At 37.8% G+C, this 22,196-nt stretch overlaps 1 protein-coding gene across 1 annotated transcript; it reads left to right on the forward strand.

The window, feature by feature from the left end:
* Positions 1–918: 918 nt before the first annotated feature.
* opn8c (opsin 8, group member c) lies at positions 919–8,038 on the forward strand. The gene is made up of 5 exons (XM_042502872.1): positions 919–1,006; positions 1,673–1,947; positions 3,850–4,143; positions 5,006–5,337; positions 7,547–8,038. Exons 2-5 carry the CDS (start codon positions 1,845–1,847, stop codon positions 8,036–8,038), a joined length of 1,221 nt encoding a protein of 406 aa, XP_042358806.1. The 5' UTR covers positions 919–1,006; positions 1,673–1,844.
* Positions 8,039–22,196: the final 14,158 nt, after the last annotated feature.

A 22,196-nucleotide genomic window follows, 5' to 3' on the forward strand; every position in this document is an offset into this window, starting at 1 on the left:
GTCCTCAGAAGAATTTAAGGCTTTGAAAAGCCTTTGAGCAAATTGGCTTGATTTCTTTGAAAAACATGGAAAGAAGGCAAAAAGCAACTTAACAAGAACTGGCCCAAAAAATTGCAAAAATAAATTGTAAAACGTTACAAGAAAATGACCTAAAATTGGCAAAAAAAAAAAGAAAGTAGCAAAAGTAACAACAAAAACAGAAATGACTAAATATAAATAATTATAGTAATTTAATCTGTATTGTAATTTTAAATATCTAATTATAATTATTAGTTATATAGTTTTTCATAGTCATTAGATATTTTTGCTTTTTTTTAAAAAATATTTATTTTTATTTATCATTCATACTGAGCTACTAATTTTTCAAAACTTATAGGATTTAACCTTTTAACACCTGAATCAACAGCAGTTGTCTTGCACTGCACTCAGATGCCTTTCACGAGCATTTAAACCTCTGAAACCTGAGGAAATTGCTTTGATTTCTCTTAAAAACACAGGACAAAAAAACATCACTTGGCATGAAATATCCTGCAAACTGGAAAAAAAGTAAATAAGCGACAAAGGCAATTATTAGATATTATCAAAGACAAGGAAAATGTCCAGAAAACTCTATTTATTATTCTTTTATATATTCAAAAATATGTTATTAATTTTTTGACACTTACTGAGGTAATTTTCTTTCTTCTTTTCTTTCTTTCACAAATGTCATGTTAGTGAGAACTTCTCCTTTGCTGAGATAATCCATCCAGTTGACAGGTGTGTCATATCAAGCTGCTGATTAAAAAGCATCATTACTACACAGGTGTGCCTCAGAATCTAACTAAGCTATCATGCTTTTTCCATGCATTAAAAGTGCAAACAGACTCACATAGAAAGCCTATAGGGTACACCGACCAGTGAAAACATAAAAAAACTTATAATTATATTAACCGTCTTTCTTGCTGAGCTATAGCTAACAGCAGTTTGCATCTTGGAGTTTCTGTTGACCATCGATGGACTCAGCTGAGTAAGTCATTACATACTGTTTAACCCTTTAACAGGCATTGTACCTGCACAGTTGCTTTTTTTTTTTTTTTTTTTGCGATCAAACTGTTTTCCTAAAAACTTAGAAAAACCCAATTTCATTATATCTGGAGGTTGTTATTCAATGTATTTTGCCATTTTGATTATGCTGTAATTCAATTCAGTTCTATTTTATTATTATATTATTATTACATTATGCATTTTATTCATTTTTCCAAGTCCTAGAAATATCATAATAGCCGTAGAAATGTCCTAAAATCATACAAACGTCTTAAAACCATATAAATGTCCTAAAATCCTACAAACATCTTAGTATCTCAGAAACATTTAAAATCCTAGAAATGTCCCAAAAAACCTAGAAACGTGCTAAAATCCAGATGTTCTAAAATCATAGAAACACCCTTAATGCCTACATATGTCCTAAAGACCGAAACACGTGCTAAAATCCTAGAAATGTCCTACGATCCTAGAAACACTCTTGAGTCCTAGAAATGTCCTTATATCCTAGAAACGTGCTAACATTCAAGAAATGTCCTAAAATCCTTGAAACGTCATAAAATCATGGAAACGCTCTAATTTCCGAGAAATGTCCTTAAATCCTGGAGACGTTTATGGGGCTGCTTTGACAGCAGCACCTTTCCCTCCGCAGAGCTGGATCCATCAGACCCCACGTGCGGCGCTTCTCATGGAGCAGGTCAGCTCGTGCTGTAAGTTACCATGGCGACACCACAGCCTGTATAAAAGTCAGCCTCCGTGCATACACCTCGCTCTGTGAATCCGGATTTTACCCGTAGCAGCGACACCTAAACCAGCTCCAACCAATGACTCTGAACTCCTCTGATGACAACCGGACCATCTCTGCCTTCACCTCCAAACTGACCCCCGCTGCTGACATATGTGTGGGACTGGCCATCCTCACCGTCGGTATGTGCTTTTTATCCGCTCTGCGCGTTTTATGTCTCACCTGAAAACATATGAAACATTGTCCTTGTTACTGTAGTGACCACATAGCCCACTGCCTATATATAGCTACTTAAAAAATGTGTCATTTTTTGTGCTAAACCTGAAAATACATACATTTTACTTATTTTATAGTGAAAACAATCCAAGTTATTCCTCTCATAAACTAGACTCCATACACTGTGTGTGTTTATGTGTGAATATTTATTAACCCTTAAGGACTGTTTGGTGTATTTTACACGTTTTGCATTTGCATTCTTTTTTCTCTTTTTTTTTTTGGGATAATTTTGGCTGTGTTCATGCACATGGCATAACTTTTATCAAGACTGTGTATTTTTGTTAAATCTTAGAATTTCCAGCACAGTTCCTACAATAAGTTAAAACTACACTGTGTAAACAAAATTGTTACATTCATACTGTAAAGTGCAAAAAGCCATCAATGCGTAAAAACATAGATTGTATTATTTCTGTGTCATTCTGGGCTTTTGCCTTGGAATTTGTAATTACTACTATTTTCCATCTGATGACGTCTTTATTTTTATTTATTTATTTATTTTTTTAATCATGTTTGGCATATGGAGAAAAATCATACTATTTTCAACAGAATCCAACAGTGGCCATCGAATCGTGGATAAACCACAACAAGGTGGAGAGAGAGGAGTTTTCTTGTATCCTTTCAGAAAATCTCAAGGATCACAGTGAATCACTGACATATCCCAGGTTTTTATAATGATAATGAAAAAAAAAAATTCATATAATATATTGAAATCATTTCATTTTTTGTGTATCTTTTCCTATATAAAAACATAGTGGCATCATAACAAAAACCTGGCATTTAAAGGGTTAAAGTTATGAAAATTAATGAATATTTTATATTTAATATTAGGACTGATGTTGTAAAAAAAAAAAAAAAAACTCAATGAAAGTAGAAAATAATATTAATGTATGATATTTATTAAAGCTTGATTTTGGAAAGCGCATTTTGTGTGCAAAGCGATACCATATATATATAATATATATATATATATATATATATATATATACTATATACATATATATACTGTGTGTGTGTATATATATAATATTTTTTTAATAACTTTAATTCTCTGTTAAGCAACCTTGGGTACATTGACAGACTTTCAGACAAAGAAAGTTGTTTTTATTATTATTATCATCATTTTATTATTTTTATTATTACTGTGTGTATTATCGCTTTTCCTTTCTTTTTAGTCTATTTTATCATGAACACCTTTAAGTTATTATGTATACACGTCATCGCATAATAAATGTAGCATTTTTGGAAAAATAAAAAATATTATTACAGTAAAAACGGCACTGTACCTCCAACTTAGGATGTATAACTCCTCAAATTTGCTATTTTGATCTAGACAATATTTCAAAATTTGAATCTGCTCTTGGATCATGATTTGCATCAAACCAAAAATAGCTGGCATTTTCTTTCTATCAATAATAAGCAGACAAATTAGCAGACAAATGAACTTTTGGCTCATTGCTACACTTTCTAAATCAAATTGAATTAAAATCAGTCATTTTGTGAGAGATCCAGCTTCATATGTAACAACCAAACTCCCTGATGAAGGTTAATCATCTATCAAGGAGCACTTGTTATTATTAGGCAATAATAACACCTTTTGTAGGAATAATTAGACTGAAGTGTGTGTTTGTGTGTGTGTGTGTGTGTGTGTGTGTGTGTGCTCTGCTTTATGGCATATTACTGTCTGTACACCTGTAATACACCTGATAAGATTTTTTGTTTTTTAGTGTGCAAATTATTCAAGTGGCCAGAAAGTCAGTTAATGCAGCTTTTATTTTGAAACAGCACTTTCCCTCCTGTCTTCTCTCTAGTTCTGCTCTCTGTTCTGGGCAATGGGCTGGTTCTGGTGATTTGCTACCGCAGAAGGAAGAAGATGGTGGGTTCGGAGCTGCTGTGCGTCAACCTGGCCGTGGTCGACTTCCTCTGCTGCATCTGCTTCTACCCACTCTCCATCCTGTCCTCCTTCCACCACACTTGGCTGGGAGAGGACATCACGTGTGTTTATTACGGCCTCGGCTGCTACATCTTCGGGCTGTGTGGCATGTTTACCATCACTGCCATCAGCATCATCCGCTACCTGAAGACGTGCTACAGCCTGGTTTATGGTAAGGCCAGTTTGTCCTTGATTGGTTGGGGGTGGCTCAAGGACTTTGTGCTTGAAAGGATAGATGGAAGTCTTTCATTCTTTAGGACAGCTGCATATATCTAAAATAAATAATCCTTTTCTAAGCTTTCCACTAAGGTCGGCAGGTTCACTAAAATACATATTTTTTGTGCAGTTGAAGCAATAAAATGCAGAGTGTTGCATAACCATCTCTCTTTCTTCCCTCTGCAAGGTGTCATAAATGACATCAGGGTACATCATTACCTGCTAAACTGACCACTTTTGAAGTGGCCTGCACAAAAGCTTTTAAGATGGCATGAGTATCATATGATGCATAAATTGCTGTGTGGTGCCTGTGCATAAATGGTCACACTGAGATGGAAGCAGAGAGCCTGGTCAAGGAGAAACAAAGCTTTTTAAATTGGAAATTTTGTGAAAAATAAGCTCGTTCACCTTTTTACTGAGAATTGGATGTGAAGATTGAAAGCACTGAGTAATCCACTCACCTTGTAAAGCTTGTACCTGCACCTCTGAGGCTAATCAACTGCATCATACGTACAATGGAAGAGGTAATTATTCACCAGAAGTGAATCACATTCTTCCCAGTAGATGAGGTCTTCTTGGGTTACTACATCTTAAAATGCATAGAGTGCTGCCAATGACTCAAATATAACCACAATGGTGTGCTTGTTAGACCATAATGAAGACCTAGAGTCATATTATTCTAGCCACTTCAAGATCCCACTATGGGGCCACTACAGAGTCCCCCCTCTATCCAGCCCCTGCATGTTTACACTGAACCAAACGACGCCGGCATTATTCCAATCCAGAGTGTTATTATAACCGCGGTGTTTTCCTCACAGCTGTGTGGCTGGAAGGAACTAACCTCCGGATAGTGTGCTGTGCCATCTGGCTGGTGGCCGCTGTGTGGTCCAGCTTCCCTCTGTTCGGCTGGGGTGAGTACGTCCCTGAGCCTTATGGACTGTCCTGCACCATCGCCTGGAGAGGTTATCACACCTCAGCAAAGGACGCCTTCTATGTTATCTGCTCCTTCGCCTGCTTCACGATGGTTCCTGTCCTCCTCATCGTGGTGTCCCAGTGTCAGATCCTCTACAAGCTGTCCCGCTTCTCGTACTCACTGTCTGCGAGGGGTATCCGCAACAATCTGAGATACACTGAAAAACGACTCTCTGTGGTGAGCGAACAAAGGTTTTTTCTTTGGACTAGATCTTTGCGTGGGGGAGCAGTGACTACCTGAAATCTAGACATGGAGGAGAAATTAAGAAATAAACTTGGACTTGATTTCTCTGAGGCTTGACTCACTTGAAATCCGACTAAAAGAGAAAGTAGAACACTCGAGTCTCAGGTTTTTACCACGTAGACTTATAAGATGACATGGTATTAGACTGGATGGTGACTTTTTCTGACAGAATTGGTTTGTACTTACCCCAAAATACTTTAACCATTTGAAACCGGAGGAAATGGGCTTGACATGGAAAAAGGGCAACAAAAGAAACAAGAAAATGACCTGAAAATTAGTAATAAAATGAAAAGGAAAAGACCTGGGAAAAGTGTTTCATGATAATTAGCAATAAATATAGTTCCTATCTCCTGAGACATTTTCCTCTACTTTTAAAAAAAGTTCTAAATCTACTAATTTCTTTCAATTTGTCCATGTTATTGAAATAAGTTGCACCAATTTGCTCAGGGTTGTGAAAGGCGTCTGAAAGCAGCACAATAAAAAATGATGTCTCTCCAGGTTTCAAAGACTTAAAAACAGCTCTGGCATCAGTACATATCAAACCTTTTTATAAACTATTTTGGTGTATTTCTAATCTGCTTTCTAAACCACACAAGTCCAAGCCACACGTCTTTATGAGCAAATTGCAACTCAGAATGCTTTCTGTTCTCATCTTCTTGTTGGGCTCGTGATTTAGTCAAATCTGAACAAACCAAGATTACACACTCCTGGGGTCAGTGCAACATACTCTTTCCAGTGATAGAAATATTGATGATAAACGTTGGGAATAAATATCTTATAACCCACTCAGAAATCAGGGAAAAAATACTTTTCAAAACTTCAAGTCTTAGACATTGTCTAAGTGATCTGAGGACATTGGCACTTTTGTCTGTCCATTCATGTGCAGATATTTGTGTTGTGATGAAAACCCGTGCACATACAGACAAAATATGCAAATCCATGACCCACTAAAATATGGATTTTAAAGGGATTCACATTAGATTCACATTTTTCATGAACTGTATGGAGCATCTGCATTTCTTTTTTTTTTCTCCTCACAAGTCAAGGTCTGCCAGAGAGTTATTTTTGTTACGTTTTCAGCGCATGAAGACTTAACATCTACTATTAATTGCAAACATTAGAGGAGTATTTTGGGGGGACTGAATTAGGGATAGTGTAGCAAAAGACTGTGGTTAGTTGAGTCTGATGAATGGAATAGTAACTTCAGGCTGTGGAAACTAAGTCAGACACTTTTGCACGCACCAGGCTCCTGCTGAAGGCATTATTCAGAGGTATGAAACAACATTAAGTTTCCTCTTTTGCTACTGACAATAAACAGGACATTTTAAGAAATCTGAACATGTGACAGTCATAATTCGCGTTAAGAGCAGTGGTGGACGTATTCACATCCTTAACTTTAAACCACACTGTGAAATTACTTTGTTAAAAGTGAAAGTCCTGCATTAAAATTGGTACTTACGTAAATGTAACTAAGTATAATCAGGAAAATTTACTTAAAGTATCAGAAGTAAAGGTACTCTATTCAGGAAAATAAAAAAACCCCCCCAAAAACGAAATAAACCCAATAAAAATGAGAAAGAAAAAAAGAAAATGACTGAAGTGTTTATTGAATTAGTTGCCGAAGCGCAAGTGATTAATTGAACAAACATTTCCGCTGTACTTGTATAAACTGTTGGGTTGTTTAATTTGTAACGAAACATAATATTATGAACTTATATGTTTGTTTGTTTTTTCATGAAGAAAATCTTAATTTGTAAACTAACTAGTAACGATAGACTTTAGATAAATGTAGTGAAGTAAAAAGTACAATATTTCCCTCTGAAATGTAATGTAGTAAAAATATAAAGTGGGATGAAAAGAAAAGACTCAGGTAAAGTACAAGTACCTCAAATTTGTACTTAAGTGCAGTACTTAAGTAAATGTACTTAATTACAATCCACTACTCAATAGATTACTATGATTTTTTTTAGACTGCTTGACCACATGACCCTTGTTTTTGCTTTCTCCTAGGCAACCTAATGCGACCACGTGCCTCTGATACTAGTGTGCGTCACAAGAAATGATTCATTAAATTTCTATTTTTTACAGCGCTGATGTGTTTCCAGTGTAGTAATCTTCTGGAATGCGTTACTTCCTCTTCCAGATGTTTTTCTGCATCAGCCTGGGCTTTGTGATCGCCTGGGCGCCGTACGCTGTTGTGTCCTTCCTCTTCATTTTCCACAAGGAGAGCCACTACATGGCCCCTGAGGGCTTCGTGTTCCCTGCCCTCTTCGCCAAAAGCTCCCACGTCTACAACCCATTCATCTACTTCTACTTCAACAAGACTTTTCAGCAAGAGCTTCGCTGCCTGCTTCTCTCTCTGTGGCCAAAGCTCGGAGGAAACCGAGTGGGCATCCACATCGCCTCAGGCAACCAACATCCCATCCACATTCAGCTCCAAGAAAGAGGCATTGTGCAAAAAAAGACCTCTGATTTGTCTCAGGACAGAACACACAGCAAGAGCAAAGTGATGCCCCCCAGTAGCAACCGTGTCCTCAGCAGGCCGGTGTACACCTGCTGGGCGTCCACGTCGAGGAACACCCCCAACATCTTGGATAGTAAACGTACCAAAGGCTCCCTGCCCGTCTCCATATGAACTCTGTCCAGCACTGTTAATGTGTTGATCTATAATTTAAAGGCAGTGTGGTTTAACTGTGAACAGCCATCAGCCAAATAGTCTGGTACTGGGTGGCTCGAGTGAAGACGCTCATTTGGAGATCAGGGTCCTTATGGCTGATTTTGTGAGTGAAAGAGGTTATAAGTAAAGGTTTCTATCTGCTGCTAACAGCCTGCATCCTCTTTTAAGGTCCAGTTTGTAGTATTCAGGGGGATATATTGGCAAAAATGTAATATAATGTGATAAGTATGCTTTATTTAGTTTAGATCACCTGACAATTAGAGCCGTTTCTTTTTTTAACCTTAAAATGAGCTGTTTATATCTACACATAGGGATATGGACCATGTTCCACCGCCATGCTTTTATGGCAGCTCAGAACGGACGAACCAAATACCGGCTATAGATAGGGCCATTCGTGCTTTCGCGTTGGCCCCTGTAGTTAGCAGCCCCTCTGTGAGAAGCAGTGTCAGAAAAAAGATTTTTTTTAAATGTGAAACTGCTTTATTCAGTTTTTTTTTATTTATTTTTTTTTTTTTTAACAGTTTTAATAACTGCATCTGTTTGTTTTGCAGAGGAAGAGGCCTCTGTGGATAATTTGGTTCCTGGTAAAAAAAAAAAACCTCCTGAACATCTGGATCTTAAGTTCATCATATAAAAAGGTGAGCACACATTAACAGATGCTGGGCGAGCGGCCCGTCTCCAACATGATGAACAATGTCCACGTTTCATTAAGCCAGGTCTGTTTGGAAGAGCTTACAATAAAAATCTGTTGAACAATTAAGAATTCTAACTGGGAAAAGTTTCAGCTGGTTAAAATCTGAAATCATCACCGCTGGATGCCAGTAAATCCCCTTAAATCTTACACACTGGACCTTTAAAAATCCTTAGATCAAATACTCTCTATGAGTAATCAGTAGCAGTTGAACTTAAGTTCAAATTATTTCATTGTTATTTTCAGTTTCATACATGCAAACAGATACTACAGGGCTTTGCTGATGAGATGTCATGAAAATTTCATATTACAATTATTGTGACCAAAATGATCAGTTATCAGTGTTTGATTGCTGTACACTTTGTGTTTGCATAACACTAAAACAATAACGTAACCAATACCAACATGAAAAACATATTAATATATACATTATTGAGCTGATTTTAGAAAAGTTTTTAAATTCCAACTCCTAATGCCTTTGATGTAAAACCAAAGCTGATAGACAATATAATGATCAGTGTTATGGCCTATAGGCACAGCTAAATGAAACAGTTGACACTTTTCACTAACGCCACAAGTGCATTTTCTCCCAATGAAAAGTAAATAAGGGATAACTTCATATTTTCGGTTTATGAAAAGGTTAACTAACTCTCTGCAACAATTAAAATTTGGTTACAATCGATGTGGGCCTGTTTAAACTGACTGAGGTGTTTAAATGGATCATGTTTAATCTGTTTGGGCTTTTAAAGCTACTCTAGTCATATTAGAAGGCCCCATGTAAATGTGCCTATTGTTAATGTTAAAGTGTCTTTAGTGTGAAATGTCTCAAGAACTTTTGGATAGATTGTAATGAAATTTGGCACTGAGGCGTTCATGTTCCCCTCAGGATGAATCTCAATGAATTTGGTGGTTGAGTTAGTACAATACCTGCATAGCTTGTCTAATTACTATCAGTCTCAGCTGCAGTTTGTATTTAGTGTTACTTTACAAATACTAGCGTGCTGACATGCTAAAGATCATCTGCATATTAGCATTGTAATTGTGAGCTTGTGCACATAACAAAGCATTTTGCTCAAAGTACCACTGTGCCTCCTGTTCATGTCGTATCAAAGTTATAGGAATTACAAGTTTTTAAAAAGTTTTAGATAGCATTCGTGTCAACGTCAAAGTCATAGTTGGAACTTAAATCTAATAAAACCCAAAACTAATGGCTATGTCTTTGTCAATGCACAATATATCACACGTTTATCTCTGTGATAATACCACCGGCTTGATAATGTTCGCAAGTCATAATTACAGAAATCTCTCCCATCCCATTTTAAATGAACATGACATTACAGCCTCTCTCTCCCAACTTGTCAAATACCACCACTTTGTCAGTGGACGTCTGCATTGGACATTGATGCACAGAGGCGGTATGAAATGCACCAGCAACCACTGTAGTATCAAGAGCGGAAAAAAAAGTTCAGATAGGGCAAGCGGGTGTGAAACCAAAAGTCAGCAGTTATTTTATCAACAAAATAGTATTCTAGTATGTGGAGCATGTTACATGATGTATTTCACATAATGTAATGTGACGTAAGCAATAACTCTATTTTGAAAAGACACAATGCATGTAACAAGCATAAATTAACAGGCCGTCTGTGAACCACAGATTTATAATTATACCTAGTTGCTCTTCTGGAGCATATGCCAGAAAAGTTTTCTTGCTTCTGTGTTAACACCTTGTGGTGTGCAGCCTGCTGAATACATGGATGTGTTCAGAAGGTCTGGATATAGCCATGGAGGCAGGGCCTTGATCTTTCCCATGAGAGCTGCACAGTAGCGCATGAAGCAAAAAAAGCTCTATTTCAGCTTTCCTGGAGCCTGTCCTGAACGTCCAGAACAACCCAATGAGAGTCTCTAGCGCATCATATTTTGACGTGTGGGTCCACTGACAAAGTATTTGATGAGCTGGGATAAGAACACGTTGGGCATTAAGTATGACCCCACAAAGCTGCTCTGCTCTTGTCTTACTTTCTGTCAAGAGAAAGGTCTATTTCTCAATATTTTCTTCAGGTTTGTGCATTATTTATGCTGCTTTTTAAGCATTTATGTTGTCATCAAATGTTTCAGTATATTACTGTGTATAAATAAATAAGTACTGATAAATTAGTAAAGGGCACAGAACACCTGATCAATGTTAAATGAAATAATTAAGGGTAAGCACTCTACTCTGTTCAAGTGTAGCAACATCACATCTTACTAAATACTGTCATTTATACCATTCAAAGTTTCCTTGAACTGTTTGTTCTCTTCATAGTTATTATAGCCTGCAGTTGCCTTTTCTACATACAGCCGATACACTTTGAGTGCACTCTGTCTTGACTAATAAACACAAAGAAACAGTGCTATTTTCTCTAGAATTTGCTTTTTGAAACAAATCCAGCTGAAAATGAAAACACCATTAAGTTCTCTGCAATCATGCAGGTTGAGTCTGTGTTTATGTGTTTTATTTGTAATATTTTTAACACTCTGTGGATGTTTGGTTGTTCAGTCTCCACATGCAACAACGACAGTGATTTAACATGGACATAAAATGTTCTGTCTGATATTTTCCTTTAAATTTGAACTAATTTTCCTATATTTTTGTGATATTTGAATGTTTCTTTGTGCCTTTGATGTGATCTTTTTAATGAGAAAGTACAGAATCTGTCACTCACACACATTGTCAGGCTTTTTATATACTCAATTAACCATTAACTCTGTTTGTTTTTAGCTCTAGGAAAGTAACAGAATGTTGAGCACTTTGTCCCTGTGGTGTTTGTCTCTCTGTAGACCTAAATACTTTATTTTTCTAATATTTGGATGTCTCTAGAACATGTCTCTATAATTAAAGAAATAAAACAAAACAATCAAAAACAAACAATACTGCAGTATGATATTACATTCACTACAGCTGAGAATAATGAATGATTCAAAACAAACACATCTTGTACACCACTCTCTTTCTGGATGTAAATATTTCATGGTTCAAAATTCTCAAAATATTCTCACATTTCTGTGCAGTCCACGGTCTAATTCTCTACTGATTTAACAGCTGCTTGAATGGAAAGAAATAAAATTCCCTTACAGTGCAGACTCAGTTTCCTCTCATTTCCTAATTTTCAGTCTGAGTGACTTAACAGCTTCATGCATGTTAATGAGGGACTGATTAATTTGTCTGGTGCTCTCAGTGTTTAATGAGCTCCTTGCAGTCCGCTGTGGCAGCAATTAGACATTTACAGTGTTTATGTGAGTGGAGGAAGAGCTCCATCAGTACAGCACTGTGTTAAACAGCTATCTGAATGGTGAGAACAGTCCTTTACTCTTGATTTAAAGGGATAGTTTAGATTTTTTTAAAGTGAGGTTTTACAGGTTGTTTTTACATTACAAACAGTAGATGTCAGTCTTCATGCCCCCAGATTGGAGAAGCAACACAACACAGAAGCTTAACAATGTACTGTGTGGACAAGGCAGCAACAAAATGTGTTTTAGCCACCTAAAATAAAAAGGCCCACCCCCCAAAAATCAATGTCTGTTTAAGTGTATGCTATTTAAGTATTTTTTACTGCTTAACCTTTGCATCAGATGGTCAGTTTTGAAGCAAAAGCTGTCAACATCTTCAGTTCCCCATCTATGCTCTTGTAAAAGGAACCAGACTCCATTGAGAAAAACAATCATTTAAGCGCAGAAGATTGGAGCCGCTGGTCTACGGCTGCTTTGATCAATCACTTAGTTTGTGTTATTGTCTGACTTTGGTGAATCTGAACTAACCCTGACATGATTCTGAAAATGAACGAACATTTGGTAGTTATCATTAAGACTGGAGTTGTTTAGAATATTTAACAAAAGAAAACGTTTAAAAAAATATGAATCCATCAAATTTTTATGGCGGTTTATTGATGGCCATGCAAAGTTGCTTTTGAAGGAGAAGAGCGTGACTATTTTTTAAAAACTGACAAGACATAAAAAATAATCATCGAACTCAATGATGCTGCTAATCAGTGACATATTCAACCCTGCAAATATATATAAAAAAGAAAATCTAGCTAGACGTAAGTACATTAAAAAAAATGTAATTTTTGTGGGGTTTTTTTTCATAAAAATAAAAATAAAATTGTACTTTTATCCCAAAACCTTGCAATTAAAGGGTTAACATTCTGAAAATGAATAAACAATTGGACAGTTATGTTTAGGACTGAAGTTGTTTAAAATGTTTAACAAAAGAAATCCAAAAAAATATTAATCCATCATATTTTTATGGCGCTTTATTGACGGACATGCAAAGTTGCATGTGAGGGGGAATACTGTAATTTTTTTAAAGGGGGTCTAAAGGGTTAAGGCTGCTATATTTTTAATTTTGTAGGTTCTCTCCTCATGTATCATGTCTTGTTTTACTTTTTGTCTTTGTGTTTTTCCACCTTGGTGATTGTCCGCTCCGCCCTGAATTGTTTCACCTGTTCCTCGTCACCTTTCTGTCACCTGTCCCTCGTTATTTCCTAGTCCTCCTGTCTTCTTAGTCTTTATGCTCTGCTTGTCTTTTGTTTGTCCATCTGCGTTGGCCTATGTGTGACCCTCCTCTCAATACTGGTTTGTTCCAATTTTAATTTTTTGTGTTTTTTTTTATTTGAGCTTTAGCCTGCTCCCTTATTTTTGTTGTTGCTTTTTTACATTTGAGTCCTCTTTTGAACTGTGAAAAATGACAATAAGATGTCAGTGTTGCCTCCAAGTGACCCATTAATTCCTGCAGGTTTACATGAAGCTAAAAAAACATGGTCACCTTCATCAGCAACTAATTTAAAAACTGCAGAGTGTAAAATGCTTTTCATTAGCCATGATTCATTGACAGGCCTGTTAATCATATGTGCAGACCTCCATATTACTCACAAATCATCCATAAATGAGGTCGTGGAACACACACACACACACACACACACACACACACACACACACACACACAGGCAAAAGCAATGGAATAAAGTGAGAAACATGACAAAGAGAGTGACATTTCAGTTCAAGAGAGCAAAACACCAGATTAAAGTCCTGCGTATAGCTGAAGTGTCAGACTGTTGCTGTAGAAGAGAAAAATGAGTGGAGAGTTTTGTCCGCTTTAGTGTACAGATTATGTAACCTGCTGACAAAAGGCTGCATTGATGAGTGTTTCCCCTATTGTCCAAATCATCAACATGACTTAATTGCGTTTCCTCCTATGAACCACACCACAGGGTTTCATCAGGAGCTTCACCATGGTGATGCAAACAGTAAGAAAAGAGGATCAATAAGCTATTAGTGTGTTCAAAAAAACAGTGTTTGGGCACGAGGAGGCTTTACAGAGAGGCATATCAGTCTGTGTCTTCTCTGACAATCCAAACATGCAGCCATCTATACAAAATGGAAACCTGTTTCAAAAGATCTATGAAAGAAAACACATGGGGGATTGTAGATTGCAGTCGTGACAGTAATTGACTAAAAGTTGACACCAGACAGCCAAGTTCAAAACAGTCATGAAAACAGACGTCATTCTCAGAACTGGCTTCACGCTGAGCTTTTGACAACTGGATGGAAACCATTAACTTGCCTAAACCAGACTCAATGGAGTGCTCCAGGATCAGGGCCAACTCGAAACACTCATAACAAAGAAGAAAAAGTGCTGTTTGTTTGTTTTAATGTCCCCCTGCTGGTAAGTTATCACTGGAGAGTGCATGCTCAGTCTAAATAGTTGCAGGTCAGATGAAATAAGGACTCTATCTTTCTGTCTGTGACAAAAACATTAGCCATTGATTTGTAGCTGAGGACAGCAGCAAGATCAATTTAGCTGAACACAAATGGTAGTGATAAACATAAAGGATCAATAAGGACGCACATGTAATATATTCTGAGAGAAATCCACAAAAAGACAGTCAAAATGTTTTTAAGAAATGTAAAATATTTGAGAGAAATCCATACAACTTAAAAAAAAAACCCTGCCAGATTATAAATTTACAAACAATGTAATGAAGAAAAAAACATTTTACTGATTCGTTTGGTACAAACATTTATGCAACTTTCCAGATGAATTAAATATTTCATTACATGTAATCATAGATTAGATTAGATTGTGTAAAATCAATATAATTCCCAGGAAACGAATGTACAGTGAGTCAGTCCTATGTCTGTGTCTATGTGCAGACTACAGGTGGAAACTATAATTGCAACGGGTTCATGGAGGCATACAACCCTTTACCAGTAGAACTGTTTTTAATATGTTTTGGAATTAAAACTCACTGTAATGCGTATAAAAAAAACAGAAAATATAAGAACAAATCTGGATAAAAGGACAATTCTGTGTGGCATATATGATTTCTAAAGAACCCTTCGATTTATCGTGCAACATCTTTTGGGGTTCCCTGGTAGGAACACTAAATTAGACCATTAGCATGTAAATCTATTCAATTTATGCACCTAATTAATATTCTTTCCCAAACAATCACAGTCTTTCCGCCACATCTTGTGTTTGTTCAAACCACTGAAACTGCAACTGCTGTTTATATAGCTCCACATCTGTTTCACCTGTATTGTTCGTGTTTTGTTGAAATTATTTGCTTTCTGGCTGTGTGCTTTCTTTTTTCTGAATTATATAGCTGATTAACTTTCTCTGGTATAAACTGAGGATGGAATGACACTTTTTATTCAAGCTGATAATCCAGTTTACAGCACAGTTGCATTCCTCTGAATCCATGCTGCATATTCTCCAATCAAACCCCCCCAGAGGCAACAGAACTATTACTGTTAACAAAATCTCTGATAATTAGAAAATATTGCCAGAGTTAGAGTTAGGTTAGATTTATTAGTGGTGTGTGCAACCTCAGAGTGGCAGATACATTTTTTATGATAATGCTTTTGTACTTTTCCTCAAAGCTGGGGTAGGCGGTATTCTTTACTCTCCTGCTGCAGCTCTTCCCTCTCTGTCCTAAACCCCTCCCACCAGAAGATTTCAGGCATATTCATATTGGGTAGGGTTTTTTGCAGTGTAGGCAGCTGTACCAATAGCAACTTTTTCTGCAGGACACTTATTAAATCAGTCTTTGACGTGCACACACATCTGCACTGAACAGCCAATAGGGATGTCTTCTTTCTGAAAGGACCTGTGATTGGCCAAATTTTCCCATCCTAGATTTTCTAAAGCCTGAAAACAGGGCCAACAGGAGGTGCAGAAGTCTAGCTTTGTTTAAGACCACGCGAATTACAACATGCTCAAAGTTTATTGTGGATTTTTTTGCCCAATGATGCCAAAATAAAACTGCCTACCCCAGCTTTAAGTAAAATTTATGATGTAAATACTTCCTCCACCACACATGTATCACCCTAGACATGGCCTGCATGTGTTTTCATTGTGGGAAGTGGATCAGGAGGAGTGTCTGAGCTGGTGCTGATTGGGTCAAACATTCAGAACAGCTCTGTTATTGCAGTGTGCCACTTTTCGCTTGTAGACAAACTGTGGCTCTCTGGTTCTGCCTGATGATATTAAACTCAACCAATGAAATTATATGTGCTTTAATAACATGTTTAGCTGTTACTCTGCTAACTGCCAATATGACACAAGATAGCTGATTTTAAATAGAAAGACACATTTTACCACAACTGTGGAGTTAACCCTTTGAAACCTGGATCAACATCAGGTTTCTGATGCTGCATTCAGACGCCTTCACAAATGAGTTTGCTTTCATTGAAAACATGGGAAACAAGGGGAATGAGCAGCATGGCAAGAACTGTTCTGCAAGCTGCAAGAGACAAGGAGCTTTGGAAATGTTTTTTTTTTTTAAAGATAGGGAAAATGTCCAAAAACTATATTTGAATTAGCATAATTGTAAAATTATCCACAGAAATATAATTATTTCTTAAGCTAATTTTTGGGTTATTTCTACTTAAATTGCTCCTAGACCTTTTCCCATATTTTAAAGAAATCAAGCTAATTTGCTCAGGTTTTTAAGGGTTACGAAATGCATTTCCAGGATTTCTACCTTCAAAAATGTTTTTGTTGAACTCTCCCCTGCTTGTAGCTGTTGGTCAAGCCCTTATTTTTTTTTACACCTGTACCACTATATTAACATGGCTAAACAGAAAAATAGCTATACAAACTCTAAAAGTAAATCCCTGTGTGTGCAGCTATTCATGTATGTACAGTGGGGGGAAGGGAAGACTCTGTGAGAACCTGTTTTTCCGAGGCAGTCACGGCATCTCGCCCTCGTTAGCCTGGAAATGGGGACGAGGCAGCAGGCCCTGATGGGGCGCACGGTGAGCTCATTATGGGATGAAGCTGCCCCACTGGAGCGGAACAGGACAGGCTGGGTTTGAGAGCTGGAGGGAGGAATGGGTACAGTGTTTTAGGGGGCGTTATTGATGGTGGCTCAGATCAGAGTGGCACTGTGGGTCCAGGTCAGGCACAACCCGGGGGGGGGGTTGTGTCTATTTTGTGTGCCAGCTGGGCCTCCATTGTTGTTCCCCTCATTAGCACCAGTTAGAAGAAGCTGTTCTGCAGGACAGGAGGCGTCACTAGGCAGCTGCTTCCTGGCTCGTTCACAGCCAAATACTAAAACTATTTCTCCTCTACTTGTAGACCAAACACCACCAACTCACAGTGCAGGACAGCAGGCGGTTGAGGTCTTACTAGGAGAATGGACGCTCCAGATAATGGAGTTACAGTGATGAGGAGAGGAAGCTATGATGATGCTGCAGCTTCGCTACGTCCTGTAAGTATTTGTCCATCAAGAGTGAAATAAGATGAGTGCTGAGTGTAATTCAATGTGCGTTCCAGACTCATGAATTTGGACATTGTTGTTGTTACTCAGGTATTCTGTGTATAAGAGAGAGGCTATTGAAAGATGGGTGAGGAGAGTTCATTACTGGTTGAGGACAAGTATGAGAGAAAGGGAAGCAAGGCCTGGATCAGAGCAATCAGCAATGTGAAGGAAAGATAAAATTGAAAATCGTGTGGAGATGAAATAGCGAATGCCTTGAATAGAGGTCCTTGAAGTGTTGATGATGGCAGGAAAAGGGGGGGACTGTAGAGATTGCATCCAGATATTCATCTCAAGTAGGACATGCTTTCTTGCATTCAGCCTTTTCACAACAATCATAAAATGTTCAACGTTTGTTTTTTTGGACATTTTTCCCCATTCAAATGAATGGATGTTCAAACTTGACACAAATTCAACTTTTTTCAAGCATTTTCAACTCCTATTTCCTCATTCCTACATGCACCTAAACACCCCATCCCAACTTTAAAATATTCTACATTTTGTCGACATTCAGGCTTGCACAACTTTCAAATCCCATTTAGACTTTTTTGAAATACTTCAGCTTGTTTGGAGATTGGTGATAATGCTCATTTCGGGTTTTTACATTCAAGTCTATGGGACACAATGTTCAGAGCTAGAGTGGAGGACTCAACTGTCAGAGTGCAGACAGCTTCTTAAGCATTGTTGTTTAACTCACTGTCACGCCCATTTCTTTCCCTTGACAAAATTCATCTTTGGAGAAAATGGAGTAAAACTTGTGCTCTTTCAAACATTGTTGCTTTGGAATCAATCAGACTTTGACATTTGGCACAGTGAGCCTGAAATTGAAAGAAAATCCACCAACTACCTCATATAGCTCAATGTAAACTGAGACCAGAAATGTCAGAACTGTCTTTAACCTGTGATCACACTCACATGTTAAAATTTCAGACACAAAGTGACCACAGAAATATTAATCAGGTCGTCCTCTCTCTCAGGTGTATGTTGAAGTGGTGTGGAGTTCTTGTTTTTGCCTGAGGGCCAGTTGTTTGAGAGCAGTGTTTCAACTCAAATCTCTTATATCAACTGGCAGACCCAAGAGTTTACCCAGCAGTGACCATTACCATGGCGACCTCTCAGTGCTGGACACACACACAGGATTTAGGACACATTACAAACCAAATCAGACCTGCTAGTATTTTTGAAACTACACCGACACATTTTAGACACTGTGTGTGCACTCCCAGACATCAGGAGGACTCTATTGTGAAGTATGCGGACGACACCACCATCACCGGCCTTATTACAAACAAAGACGAGATTTCATACCGGGAGGAAGTCCACAATCTTGCAGAGTGGTGCACAGAGAACAACCTACTGCTCAATGTCAGTAAAACCAAGGAGCTGACTGTTGATTTTAGGAAGACGGATGCAAAGAGACACACCCCTGTCCACAAGAGTGGAGCTGAGGTGGAGCAGGTGAACAGCTATAGGTTCCTTGGAATTACGATCACTGAGAACCTGTGTTGGTCATCACACATCACCACCCAGGTTAAAAAAGCACAGAAAAGGCGCACAAAACTAAATTACCTGTCTACAGAGCATCAGTTACCTGTCTACACAGAGCACAAAGGACACTGAAGGACAGCAGCTACAGTCTGTTCACCCTGCTGCCATCTGGGAAAAGATACTGAAGTATCTGCTGCCGAACCACCAGACTACAGAGCAGCTTCTTTCCCCAGGCTGTGAGACTCCTCAACTCTGCCTTGGACACCAAAAAGATGTAGCAGGATTTAGGGACAAATTTTAATTTCATTTTTTTCTTAAACTACGTTTAAAAAATGACAAATAAATCTACCTTGTACCTTATTATGTAAAAGCAAGATACATTATGTTTTAAATGGAAAGCTTAAGCATTGGAGGTGAGCCTCAGCTCAGTGTCTATGAGGTTAATCTATATTTCATGGGTTTTAGTCATCATTTCACTGATAATCATGCTAATTAGACCCCTTTAAATTGATGAGAAATAAGTTGTATTATTACTGGATTAAAGTAATAAAAAAGGTCAGAAAAAAACTGGAAAGTTGTGTAACATTATAAAAAGCATGATGGTTGGAGGATGAATGGTTAGTGTATGAAACCTTTATGCTTGAGTTTGGGGTTCAAGTTCAGCCATGGTCTGCACATTTTCAAATATTTTTAGACTTTGTTGAATTATTATTTTAAGTATTTGGGATGTAAACAATTTGTGAATGGACCTCGTTGTTCAATGGTGGAAATTCGCAAGTTGAAATCGACAAGAAATAGACACAAACTATATTTGTAAATGCAAAGTTTGATGTTTTTAGATCACATCCACTCCTATGTGGAGTGTGTGTGTAATCAACTAAAACATCAAACTTTGCATAATCAGGTAATACAACTTTTTTTCTCTCATTAAGTCACCATTTTCTTATAAATTTAAGCTAATATTGCAGAGTAGTGTCCGCTTTGCAACAAGTGTTAACATATTCCACATCTTTTTTTTTGACATATTCCCACTTTTCCAGCTATTCCTCCTACTTCACCTTCTTCTTCCTCATTTCAGACAGCATTTCACTGTAGTTTCAGCTTTCGAACAAGCTTTAAAATATTTCACATCATTTATACATTTTTGGTTTCACTCAGCGTTTACAGCAAGTGTTGTTGTAGCTTTTCAACATCGAACATTCACATCTGCAATTTTTTCAGAAAGCGCATTCTCTGGTTGGAATCTGTTCTCATCAGAAAACAACACCAATAGTTGTTTTCTCAGACACCTACAATGGCTCACATGTGTTTTCCTGACAAGGAAACTCTTGTGGTTGCCATCTCTCAAAAACAAAAGTTTTGGAGCTTAAAGATGTTACATTGCAACAAGCACGTCACACCAGCCTTCTCAGATATGTATTGTTTCCCTATTGAAGTCCTCTTTTTTTCTTACAGCACCTCAGACACTTGGCTCAGAGACGACGCTCTGCTCCGTCATTGGTCTTTGGGAAGGCGTTGGGGATGCCATGGTCTCCTATCAGGTGTGTACATCAGTAACAAGTAGTGATGTCTAACTAGCACCCACCTCTGAACCTACAAACCATGGATACGTTACATTTGCACGTTAGTAGTGTATACATTGAAAAGTTGCATTTGAACGGGTGGTTAGGTTTAGGCTAAAAAAAACCATGGTTATTGTTTGGAAAAGATTATGCTTTGGTTTAAAACACCCCATCAGGGGGCACAATCCCAGCAGGAAAAGCACTGATGTCTCAGTGACAAACTACTGCTTTTTATGGCACTATCCTCACCAACACGTCACCCATGTTGAGAGTCTAAAAGGCCGATGGAAATACAGCAATGACTCGCCACACACAGTTTTATTGTTTTTTTGGTCTGCAGCTCGGAAGCTGTCTTGATATGAAATGTCATGAAATGTCACGCCATCCACCATCCCATCCACCTACCCCTCCACCCCCGATGACAAAGTTAGCTCATATATTAATGGCACTTTAGAAATGTTAATATGACACCTGAAACGTGCAAATGTTACTTACATTGCAAACTTAAATGCTTGAGAACCATTGCTTTAGACTGTATTTAATGCTGATGAATTTAGTAATATTTTGTTTTAATTAGGGTGTCCACACACAAACCACTTAGATCATCCCAATAAAGACTAATTGCAAAAGGAAAGTTTTATCTGGCCATCCTGTTTATTGTTTTTTTCCTGCAGCCTCCGGCCTGTAGATGGCAGCACATTGGAGTATAAACTCACCTCCATTGTCGGCACAGACATACCATATAAAGAAACTTACTTTCCCCTCCACATCACGCTCTCACCACGTGTTGAACAGAAACACGGTCATGATGTCACCTCGATATTACCCTGCAGGCCAAACAGCCCACTCTGCTCTGGCCACAAACACAGATGTCCCTGAGGGGGATTTACAGAGTGGAGTTTGAAACAGCTACTTGCACAAATTCCTCAAACCTCACCAACTAAAAAAAAAATCTGTTATTCTCTGAGACAAAAGCAGTAAATATATGTGATTTTGTTACATTTTTTCAGGTTTTTTTTCCAAATATGTATGATCTTTTAATCCAAGAGAATTTATGAGTTTTATCTCTATTAAAACCACTAAGGTTGTTTTCCCAAACAGTTAAATGCACCTAAATTCATACATATCCCACATATTTTAAAAGGCAGCGATCATGTGACCAATGCACTAACTGGGGTAAACATGGAAGCATTGCCATGCCGTCTTGTAAGAAAATTTGGAAATCCTAGGATGTGGAAGGTATGACCCTCCCTACTCTCCCTATGATTGGCTAGTACTTGTTGCCTTTGTTGCCTTGTTGTTTTGTTAGGTTTGGGCAAGAGGAGTGAGGTTGGTTAGGGGTAGGACAAGAATGTTTGGATAAGCCAACCAGAGAAAGAGCAAAGGCCTTTGTAGACTGAGTCTTTTTTTTTGTCCAAAATTCTTGTATGTCTAAATAAATCTGACCTCATGTTGTGTCAATCGTGTTTGCACACTGACTCCGCAACTTTAGTCCCTCATTAAAGTTTTACGAGCAGATTCAATTTTCTGTGTTTTTAACATCTATGAAAAAAGAAAAGCTTTTACAAAGTTGTTTG

Source organism: Plectropomus leopardus, chromosome 16, assembly GCF_008729295.1.
Source record: "Plectropomus leopardus isolate mb chromosome 16, YSFRI_Pleo_2.0, whole genome shotgun sequence".
Taxonomy (NCBI): domain Eukaryota; kingdom Metazoa; phylum Chordata; class Actinopteri; order Perciformes; family Serranidae; genus Plectropomus; species Plectropomus leopardus.